The sequence below is a fragment of the Columba livia genome, chromosome 1 (genome assembly GCF_036013475.1).
Source record: "Columba livia isolate bColLiv1 breed racing homer chromosome 1, bColLiv1.pat.W.v2, whole genome shotgun sequence".
Lineage (NCBI taxonomy): Eukaryota > Metazoa > Chordata > Aves > Columbiformes > Columbidae > Columba > Columba livia.
In genome coordinates this window covers 107766977-107778753 of record NC_088602.1, presented here as the reverse complement: position 1 = coordinate 107778753, position 11777 = coordinate 107766977, and the positions used below count along the sequence as shown (strand labels likewise).

The 11777-nt window shown below is 40.8% G+C and overlaps 1 protein-coding gene across 8 annotated transcripts in view; it reads right to left on the bottom strand.

The window, feature by feature from the left end:
• The window catches only part of BCLAF3 (BCLAF1 and THRAP3 family member 3), a 37046-nt gene that overhangs the window by 5310 nt on the left and 19959 nt on the right, over nt 1-11777 (bottom strand). For 5 of the 8 annotated variants that reach the window (XM_065071720.1, XM_065071710.1, XM_065071700.1 and 2 more), the window contains 2 exons: nt 7793-7888; nt 3133-3288 (listed from right to left, as the gene is read on the bottom strand). The exons of 1 other annotated variant lie outside the window; for it this stretch is intronic. In XM_065071720.1, the coding sequence (XP_064927792.1) occupies nt 3133-3288; nt 7793-7888 (252 nt within the window). The remainder of the gene's footprint in view (nt 1-3132; nt 3289-7792; nt 7889-11777) is intronic. 2 more of the 8 variants (XM_065071760.1, XM_065071751.1) reach the window with 2 other exon arrangements.

The window sequence follows — 11777 nt, the reverse complement described above, 5'->3', positions numbered from 1 at the left end:
TTCAGGATTATTCTTACTTTGGGATTTATTTCACTTTAACTCAAAGATATTTAAACTCTTCATTGGGCCTAAAAATCAGTATTCAGATCTTCTTATGCTTCTCTAATTCAAGTCTATCTCCAGCAGCCAGATTGTCTTAAATGTGCTTTATAGGTTCCAGACAAGAACCTGAATATCCAATTATAGAAGAGCATTGGAAGTTATTGGGGAAAAGCTCACTTAAAACTATGGCACTTCTATGCCCATTTTACAAGGTCACAGTTTTTGGAAAAAAAACCTTCTCCATCTATTTTCCACTAATTCCCATTCAATTTAGCCTTCGGAGATCATACTTCTTAGAGTCCTTGTCAACGTAAAAGGTATTCCCCAGTATACTTCTGTAACAAATGACACATTTCCCCAAAGCACTTAGTTTTCTTTCTTGTGTGCTTTTTCCCCTCAATTTTTTGTGTTTTGGTGTGATTTTTTTTTTCTTTTTCCCCCATCGTACTGTAAACTTGAGGTTTTTTTGAAAACAGCTCTAAGAACCTGTGCTTCTGTGTTCTAAGAACTGAACTCTAATCCAACTACAAATGCCTATGCAAGTGTATTTACTTGTAGGTAGGTGGACACAAATACAAAAAACAAACAAGAATTCACACAGGAACACTGAACTGCAAGGGGCTGTGTATGTTATTTCAATTCTCAGATGTCACAAGTAACCTCATACTACTTTGATCATACTTGATCAATTCTAATAAAGGATTTAGAATGTTTTAACTACTGATCCTCACAAAAGCTGTAACATTTTATACAGTTCAAAAGTTTTTCTGCAGTTCCTATCAATATCACAGTATCACAGTACCACAGTATGTTTGGGATTGGAGGGGACCTCAAAAGATCATCTAGTCCAATCCCCCTGCTGGAGCAGGAACACCTAAGTGAGGTCACACAGGAACATGTCCAGGCGGGTTTTGAATGTCTCCAGAGAAGGAGACTCCACAACCTCCCTGGGCAGCCTGTTCCAGTGCTCTGGCACCCTCACTGAGAAGAAGTTTTTTCTCAAATTTAAGTGGAACCTCTTGTGTTCCAGCTTGATCCCATTACCCCTTGTCCTATCACTGTTTGCCACCGAGAAGAGCCTGGCTCCATCCTCATGGCACTCACCCTTTATATATTTATAAACATTAATAAGGTCACCCCTCAGTCTCCTCCAAACTAAAGAGCCCCAGCTCCCTCAGCCTTTCCTCATAAGGGAGATGCTCCACTCCCTTAATCATCTTTGTTGCCCTACGCTGGACTCTCTCCAGCAGTTCCCTGTCCTTCTGGAACTGAGGGGCCCAGAACTGGACACAATATTCCAGATGGGGTCTCACCAGGGCAGAGTAGAGGGGAGGGAGGACCTCTCTCGATGTACTAACCACCCCCCTACTAACCACCCCCCTTGTAATACACGCCAGGATGCCATTGGCCTTCCTGGCCACAAGGGCACAGTGCTGACTCATGGTCAACCTGTTGTCCACCAGGACCCCCAGGTCCCTTTCCCCTACACTGCTCTCTAATATGTAATTTCCCAACCTATACTGGAACCTGGGGTTGTTCCTGCCCAGATGCAGGAGTCTACACTTTCCCTTGTTAAATTTCATCAGGTTATTCCCCACCCAACTCTCCAGCCTGTCCAGGTCCCGCTGGATGGCAGCACAGCCTTCTGGCGTGTCAGCCACTCCTCCCAGCTTAGTGTCATCAGCAAACTTGCTGATAGTACACTCTATTCCCTCATCTAAATCGTTAATGAATATATTGAATAATATTGGCCCCAGTACTGACCCCTGAGGCACTCCACTAGATACTGGCCTCCAACTAGGCTCCGCACCATTGACTACCACTCTCTGGCTTCTCTCCTTAAGCCAGTTTGCAACCCACCTCACTACTCTATTGTCTAGACCACACTTCCTCAACTTAGCTGTGAGGATGCTGTGGGAGACTGTGTCAAAGGCTTTACTGAAGTCAAGGTAAACCACATCCACCGCTCTGCCATCATCCATCCAACTTGTTACATTCTCATAAAAGGCTATGAGGTTGGTCAAGCATGACTTACCCTTGGTAAAGCCATGCTGACTGCCCCAAATTACCCTCTTATCCTTGATATGCCTTGAGATGGCACCAAGGATAAGCTGTTCCATTACTTTCCCAGGGACAGAGGTGAGGCTGACCAGTCTATAATTACCTGGGTCCTCCTTCTTGCCCTTTTTGAAGACTGGAGTGACATTTGCTTTCCTTCAATCCTCGGGCACCTCCCCTGTTTCCCAAGACTTGGCAAAGATGATGGAGAACGGTCCAGCAATGACTTCAGCCAGCTCCCTCAGCACCCGTGGATGCATCCCATCTGGACCCATGGATTTATGGATGTCCAGACTATTTAATTGCTCCCTAACCCAGTCCTCATCAACTAAAGCAAACTCCTCCATTGACCTGGCTTCATCCGGGGTCTCAGGGGTACAGGGCTCCCCAGGACAGCCTCCGGCAGAGCAGACTGAGACAAAGAACGCATTCAGTAATTCTGCCTTCTCTGTATCTTCTGCCACCAGGGCACCCACCCCGTTCATCAGTGGGCCTACATTGCCTCTGGTGTTAGTTTTATCAGCTATGTATTTGAAAAAGCTCTTTCTGCTGTCCTTGACCCCTCTCGCCAGCTGTAATTCTAAGGAGGCCTTGGCTATCCTAGCTGCCTTCCTACATCCTATAACAGCAGCCTTATATTCTTCCCAAGTGGCCAGCCCCTGCTTCCATGACCTGTAAACTCTCCTATTCTGCTTGAGCATACCCAACAGATCCCTATTCAACCACACAGGCCTCCTGGCTCCCTTAAGAGCAATCAGCTGAGCTCAAGGACAGAATATGAAACACAGGCCACTGTAGAATTTCAGAGGCTGCCTCTGATTTGCAATTACCCAAAGCAAGTTTCACAGAGTTTCCATGGAATAAACATGGAGGAAATAGGAGTGCAGAATCAAGTTTGCCTGTAAAGTGCAAAGAGCCAATATTCCAGAAAATCCCATTTGAATTATTCCATGGGGATTTAAAAATTGGAATGGCTCATATGAATATTCATATGTTTAATGGCTTAGTAAGAAATAAATTAAGCCAACTTACCTTTTCTTTCCTCAAAAATCCATCTCTGAATTTATTAGTGGTAAATCCCCTTACACCAACAGAACGTAACCGCTGGTACTTAGCCTGAATATATAAACCCTTCTGTACTAAGCCAGACTTATAATGGGATTGCAAACGGCCATCTGCAAAGTTGCTCTGTAAAGGTGGGGGAAGGGAAGGGGAAAAAAGTGCAAAATGAGGGCACCAAAACTCAATAGTTTATATTTACAATTATACAGATGTAAAACTTTTAGTACTGAACAACAGAAGCATGCATTTGCAAGTGCAGAGCCTCTTCCTTTATTTCTCATTTAATATTCCTCAGACCACTAGCTAACACATGGCTGAAGGAACTGCTACAGTGTATTTATTGTTTAAAACATCCAAAATTATCTTCCTCATAGAAAAAAGTAAACATTATTATACAACATTAACTTTTTTCCAAACTTTACTGACAGTAAACCAGCATCAACAAAAAGTTGAAGACATTTCACTGTTGCTAATAAATTCAGTGAGGTAAGGCCTGCAGTGGGCACACATGGTGAGTCTAAAAAAAAATCATACTAAACAGAAGTCAGTAAATATTTTTTTCCTATAGTTTTAAGACCTTACAGTACGAACATTGCTCTGTGCCTTTGTCACCTCCAGACAGCAATATTGTAAACTAACCTAGTGTGGGACCAGAAGCAGAGGCCACAAAGGTAACAATAGGCTTAAAGGTTAACAGCATTATAAACACACAGAAAGAATACAGCAAGATCACCACAGACCACAGCCATTAAAAAGTTGTATCATGTTTTAATTCCTGAGCACTCAGACCTCCAACAAAACATGCTGTAAAAATGTTTAGAGTAAGAAAAACCCTGCTTATTATAATTCCACTTAGTTTTCCAGTACTGCTGTTTTACGTTTTCCAACATGGTCCAGACAGAAAGCATTCCTGTATGCATTCATCATTAAAGGTTTTCCCTCTCCCAAATTTAAACAATGGCTTTCCAGCTAAAAAAGAGGAAACATCCTGACTATATAAAATTCTTGGTATCTTTTACAAACCCTTTTAAAGGGTAGGAGAGAACAAAATGTGTTCAGCATGACCCAATTCTTTCGGCAAACTGGGTTTCCTTGTGACAGAGTAAGGATTACTTCAAGACAAATCACATGCTCTGAGGTTGCAACACGTTTGGTACCAGGTTTTTCCACTGTGTTTTCCACTGTGTGGCTGATGAACAGCTGAGAAAGGACTGTACAGAATGGAAGTTTCTTTACGCAAAAGCAGAGGGTTTGTTACATCCCAAATCACTTCACCCACCTACTATATGTGGTAATTGAGAAGTTTGCCCCATCAGTCCCCCAGCATTTACTCTTTTGGCATTTGTAGGCAGTGGACCTTGCAGAACGTTAGTAAATGCTAAACCCTTCCCTGAAAAGTATCAGAATCGAGGCACAAAACAACTAAATGCAAGTCAATTCTTTAAGAGGCATATGCCTACCACAGGGAAAACTGAAGGGCATTTTTAATGCTGCCTTAAGCCCCTGAACACAGCTAGAAGTTCCCATTTCCCTCACAGCTGCTGTGGTTCTCCACTCTGACATCAGTGGCCTCAGTGCTCTGACACTGCATTTGTATGACAAGCAAAGGAGCCGGCCAAGTAACAGAAAGGAAGAAGGTACAAGATACTGAACACAAGATTACACACAGCTTGAAAGTTTCAGCTCAAGTATCTACATGTTCCATAAGTGGGGAGGGAGGGGAATAGTAGTATTATTAACATAGACCAGAATCAGCTGTAGACAAAATTGACAGAGTTGGTATGCAGGCACTGCAGACACATATAGCTTAGAGTAAAATGAGGTCATCTAAGGTGTGTGGAAAACATTAATAGCAGATTTTTCTTCTTGCTTTAGACCAGAAGCTAAAGTGACATCTAGTTTTACATTCAGACTCTTCAATAAATAACACTAATGACAATGCCTATGAACCAATGGCCTCAATCTCAAATACTTCCTATATGAGCAAATACATGTCATTGCACTGATTCTGGCTAGGATGGAGTTAATTTTTTCACAGCAGCCAGCAGGGCACTGAATTTTGGATTTGGGACTAAAACAGCACTGATAACACACCAGTGTTTTGACTGTTGCTGAGCAGCACCTGCACAGCACCGAGGCCTTCTCATCTTCCCTGCTCTGCAAGTAGGCCAAGGGTGGGCAAGAACCTGGGAGGGGACACAGCCAGGACAGCTGAGCCAAGCTAAGCAAGGGGATATTCCACCACAGAACCTCAGCAACAGAAACTGAGGGGAGGGCACTTGAAAATAGGTAACCATTGCCTGGGGACCAGCTGAGCATCAGTCAGTTTGTGGGAGGTGGTAACTGCTTTTGCATCACTGTTTTCTTCTTCTTTCCTTAAACTATCTTCATCTCAAGCCATGAGTTTCTGATTTTTGCTCTCTGTATTCTCTCCCCCATCATGCTGGGGGACAAGGGGAACTAAGAGGAGAGTGGGCAAGCAGCTGTGTGGTGCTCAGCTGTTGGCTGGGGTGAACCTACCACAGCCATTCATACACTGAGCTGTGTTAAACAGCAAATGAAGTTTAGTTCTAAAGATTACCATGTGTGTACCCACTTAAAGGCTGACTTAGTGATTCATTGCAAAGTGTCATCACAAAAAAAAACCCTTTTAAATTTTAAGATTTCTCCAGATCCTTTATAAACACTGCTGTTCTAAAGTATTTTTTCCAAGTTTAACATACTTCAAGACCATATTTTTTTAAAAAATATTCTAAATAGACCATCTTTTGTGCTTATTAAGTTAAAATGCCCCTATTTTCTGTACCAAAGAAGAAACGTGGTGGGGTTTGTTGTTTGGGTTTTGTTTGTTTGTTTTTCTTTTTGGCAGAGAAGGACTGGCAGGGAATGGGATTCTGTGTGGTTTTGGTGGGGTTTTTATTGTTTGTGTGTTTGGGTTTTTTTTAAAATAATCAGCCAATAAAGTCTGCTGAATATAAAGATAGTCAAATCACCTTCCTGAGCAGGTTTCAGCAGCAGCATGGGAGGGAAAAGCCCTCTATGTTATTCAGGAGGAAATTAAATTTGAAAAAAAAAAGTTGATGAAATTAAGTCAAGTCAGTGCTGCTGTTTCCATAGCAATGATAAATGTGCCATACACATATGCAAACTGCAATACAAGTGCATATGCTATTTTCCCTACAAATATTAAAGCACTATGGGACAGATCATTAGATACAGCAATATTCATATGTATGTGTGATGACAACTTAACATTTTCATTCTTGCATAATTTCCAGAAGCACAGGCTCATGTAAATGAAGGCAACCTTCCATTTTCTTTATATTACCTCAACTACCAACACTGTTCAATGATATGGCAGCCAGTGCTAAAGATCACCCCAACCCCTATAGGCTGACAATACAGAGAGGCTATGATGTCCTTACATGGTGGAACAGCTATATCAGACTGACACTTTAAACTTGTTTAACTTCAGCTTGGTAAAACACTTTTTCAGAAGTTAGCATTTTTTTTATTAGCTTCAGCTTAGCTATCTGACTAAGATGGACTGGCAAAGCACACCTAAATGGGAGAGCCTGAAAGCCTTTTTATCCAACAGTTCTCTTATGTTTAGACCGAAGGGGGAAAAAACAAAACACAACACCAAAACAAGCCCAAAACAACCCTCCCCCAAAACACAACCAAAACCAAACAACCCCCACACAAATACACCTACACTGCCCTCCTTTCAAAATGTAATCCAAAAACGCCAGCTACTTAACTTAGCTATCAAAACTTTACTTGAACTATCTACAAAACAGGAAAGATTACTCCTATTCTGTGCGTTGTTTTACTCTTGAGAGCACACCTGTTAGGTAGGAGTAATTTTACAGAAGAAAAGGAGTGTACTTGGTTCTAAATATGATTAATACTTTTCTAATCTGAAGAGCTCTAATGGGATCCATGCATAGCATGTCACTGTCAGCAGAAAAGGAAAAAAAGTAGGTTTTGGTTTTCTCCCAAAACTATGATACATTTTGCAATCCAAAGGCATTAGAAAGCCACTGCACTACCTCAGGAAGAAGCACAGTTGTCTCTTCCTTCACCATCTTGAGGCCCTGAAAATAAAGCTTCACTGTTTGTTTTTTTTTTTTTTATAAATGTATAGGTAGCAGCATGCTGGGTATACACAAGAGATTAGTTCCACAGAAACCCCTATATGAAAGGGCTAATCAAATAATAGTAATACAATTTTGAAAGCAATACAATTCCTGTCTCCCAGTCTTAAGAAACAGCTCGGGCTTCCACACTCATCAGGTGAAGGAAAAAAGCTGAACAGCTTGTTTTTTTTTTGGATGGACAAGCTTTCTAGTCATTGTCTAATGTTTGCAATTCTCATTCTCAACTTTGCATTTAATTTATTTATTTCAACAGCATGGATACAATACTGGACAATCCTGCTCAACCCACTGCCTGCCCTCTTAGCTACTAAAAGCTAAGCCTCTCATTATTTCAATGGAAACAATTAGGCTATGACAACATGATTTTTCATGGCACTTAAAATCTTCAAAGATGTGTTTCCTGTAACCAAACTCAACAGGATTGAATCACAATTTCAGGTAACATACATCTGATAAAATCTGATCTGTACCTTAAAGTGTCTTCTAATGGGTCCTGCATTTTCAAGGTGTCCTCTAATATGTCTGTGAGAATAAGTATCACTTGATTTTGAAGAATAGTAAGAATTCTAGTAGGAAAATAGAGAGCATTATTAGCTTAATGTTACCAAATTATTCAAGAAAACAAATTTCCAGCTTATACTAAGAAATATTACAATGCTTTCAAACTGGTAGCATTTGAACAATAACACTGTTTAAAAGATCCAGAGTAACAAGAGCACAGAGCCTGGAGTCCAGGCTTGCTGAAGTGATGGCAGAGCCCACAGAACACATCCTACTGGAATATCAGTCTCTGAGAGATCTAAGCACGTAACAGCCCAATTAAGGTTCTCCACCCCTGCTCCCCCAAGAACAGACACCTCAATTTTCCATACAGGAGAGTACAGCAGACAGGCTGCTATAGCGCTCATCCCTTGAGTCAGGCATAAGGGCAACAATATTAGTACTCTGGACATCCCTGGGTGGCATATGGGCATCATACATGTTAGCATATACTAGAAGAGACACACACTGTTACTGTACACACCACCGCAGCAACAAGACAGATGTGCAGCACATTACACCAGTCCTTAGAAGACTCTACTTCTATTTCCATATTACAGCAGAGCATTTTGAAGATTATTTGCCTGCCACAGAAACACACGATTTCAAAAGCAAGAGGCACAGACAAGCAGTGTTGTTGTGTGTCACACTGAACAGCTGCAGTCAAACAGCTGCAGTTGCCTAAAATAGAGCACTCCCTCCAGCCACTGTCCTACCTGTGTATTTTGGCCCTTGTCCAACATTTCCCATGACAGCTACCTTGAGAGGATGCACAGAGCTAAAATACCATTATGTTCCATCATTGCATACGATTATAAATACTCACACAAATATTACATACTGGCATTTACTACATTAAAGTAATCTAATGCAGACAGAATGGAGTTGCTAGCAAACTCCTAGCAATCAAATTAATTATTTTTTAATAGGCTATTCTTGAATAATCACAAATGTTCCATTGTTGTTGAAGTTGTTTTTTCAAAGGAAATTTTAAGAGCTTCAAATACAATCTAAAAAGAACCTGAGAACTCCCATGAAATATTTTGTGTGTACCAACATCGAATAATAAATGCAAATGCATGCTTTACTGTTTACAGAATTTCTGTTCTCTAACAAAGTACCAAACCTCTTCAGTGGTAAAAACGCTTCAGGATATACTTTCTAGCACTGTCACTAATTGGGGGGGAAGGCTATAAATGCAACAGAACAATGTTAGAATCCATAGAATCCAATTTAACTTTTATCTGGGATTTATCTAGGGTTTTGGGGTTGGTTTTTTTTTTGAGAATACGCTGTTGCCTGCAAGTCAACTATTTAGCTTCTTAAAATGCCTTGTCAAGAGGGGACTTAGGGATCAAAAAGAGAGGAAGAAAGACTTTATGAAGTGAGATCAAAGTAGTTGAAATGGCTTTTCCAAGAAAAAACATGGGAAATTAAATACACAGAGGAAAAAGCATGTCAGGAACTTCCCAGCACCCTTCTTATTCTACAAATATGAAGATACTCCATGAAATCAAATTAACTTTCTCCATACAACACATAATGAAATCAGGAAGCCCCCTGAAGTACGCTCCTCCTTAAAACTGAGAATTCGGCAAGATGAGAAATAAAATAAAAAATACACACAACAACAACAAGAAGCAAGAAAGTTTCCTGTTATAGTTAAAAATAAACCTTTGGGAATTAAAAGAAAGCTTTTCTCAACTCACTGTGGATACACCCTTCCCCATCCCCACCTCCCTCAAGATTCAAGTACATTCACAGAAACAAAAACATTAGAACAGCTTAAAGCAAACACACATCAATCTACACTTCAGGAATTTCCTAAACCATAGGTTTTAAATGAAAAAAAAAGGAGGGAAGTACTTGTTCTGATCTTCTACTATTTAGCTCTTTTTTGTCAATAGGGCACAAGGCTAGATGGACATTTGTTACAATCAAGGCTGGACAGACATCTGCACCTTCAAGGCACAAGTTCTTCTCAAGTTTAAGCTCAAGCCCCAGTTATTGATTATTAACACAAGAAACACCCCCCTTCACTGCCCTTCTGTAAAAGGTGCTCACACCTTGCACTGACAAGTTCATATTGGTTAATCATGGGATACTGAAAGTAGGTCACACCCAAGGCAAAACCATCTTCATGTTTAATTTTAACCCAATTAAATGAATGGCTAATATCATCCATTTAACAAGAGAGCAAAAAGTGGTGATAATATCCCATTCTCATAGTTACTGTAAGGACACTTTAATATGACCAACACATTACCTGTTTCCACATTAGGCAATATCCGAGCATCAGATATGAGCTACTCATCAGGCTTAGTTTTAAAGCACCCATCTTTTACGAATGCTGATACACACAGCTCCTCAGGCAACTGTGATAAAAACCCCGATGAAATTTTACTGACAAAAATGAAAGTGTGCAAATATTTATCTAGTAAATTAAATTATAACATAGGATTTAAAATTAAGATGGTGCAGTGGTTTTCTTGTTAAACATCCTTTCTAAAAGTCATTCTTGCTGTATTTTCTGAGCCTTGGCACTGTCGTGCTTGTCATTTGAAAGCTGGCTCCTTGATATACTTTTATATTTATGTATAAACACGAGCAAACAAACCTCAGAGAATGTTGAAGGTTAGAGCTTTTGTTCTGGATTTCCAAGGGTTTGCTTTTACCATTACAAGTGGAACTCGCCTCAGCAAATGTGCTAAGAGATGTCTGTTGCTTACTTTTTGCTGTGTCTTCTCACACCTTTACAATTTTGCCAACACAATGTGCCATTGCTACATCTCTTCTGCAGCATAAAAACAGCCTCCCACAAGAACTGGAAAGTTCTACTTGGACTGTGAAACCAACTGAATCAATATCTACCCAAGAATCTATAAGACTGAGAAAAAAAAAATCTCAAAAGTTACTTTCTTTTTAACAACTATTATCTTAGCTCTTGTTTTTCAAACTCTTCCTCAATTTTTTCATGTATTGGTACGCCCTGGCAACATATCCTTTATTTTTGGATGTTTCCTATTTAAAAAGGCATGGCCAACCCAGCATCAATGACCCATCAAACCACTTCTTAAATCCAATGCATTGTTCTCCAAACACCTCCTTTTAGTCATGGCCCTTACACTTTTCAAGGTGCTCGGCAGTGTTGACACCTGAACGGTACTATCCTGATACAAAACTCTCTAAATGGCAAGTGTCAAATGTTTGCTCTCTTGCAGAAAGAAGCTACAAACAGCCTTTACCTTCATTCATTTTTGTTCTTCTAAGGCTACTTTCAGCTTTAACATTGCACTTCCAAATACAGTAGTAGCAAATACAGTCACGCAGCTCTGAATTTATTACAGAAAACCTACTCAACACAGAAACTATACATGTGGCTGACATCACAGTTGGCTACCACTCCATTGAACACCCACGACAAACACTAAAGCAGCAGTAGCAGCTTACAGATATGGAAACTGAGCTTGAGCTATCACCCACCAGGATAAGCTGTTCTCCAGTCACATCCAGACCTGAAAAACTCCTTCAAGGAAAGCCATTTGGAGCACCACACTTTCTGACACAACACACACAACCACAGAATGTTTGGGGTTGGAAGGGACCTCTGGAAATCATCTAGTCCAACTTGCCTGCTAAAGCAGGTTTGCCTGGAGCAGATCGCACAGGAATGTGCCCAAACAGGTTTTGAATGTCTCCAGAGAAGGAGACCCCACACCCCCTCTGGGCAGCCTGTTCCAGGGCTCTGGCACCCCCAAAGTACAGAAATTTCTCCTCATATTCAGGTGGAACCTCCTGTGCTTCAGTCTGTGCCCATTGCCCCTCATCCTATCACTGGGCACCATGAAAGGAGTCTGGTCCCATCCTCTTGACACCCACCCTTGAGATATTTATAAGCATTGCTGAGATCTCCTC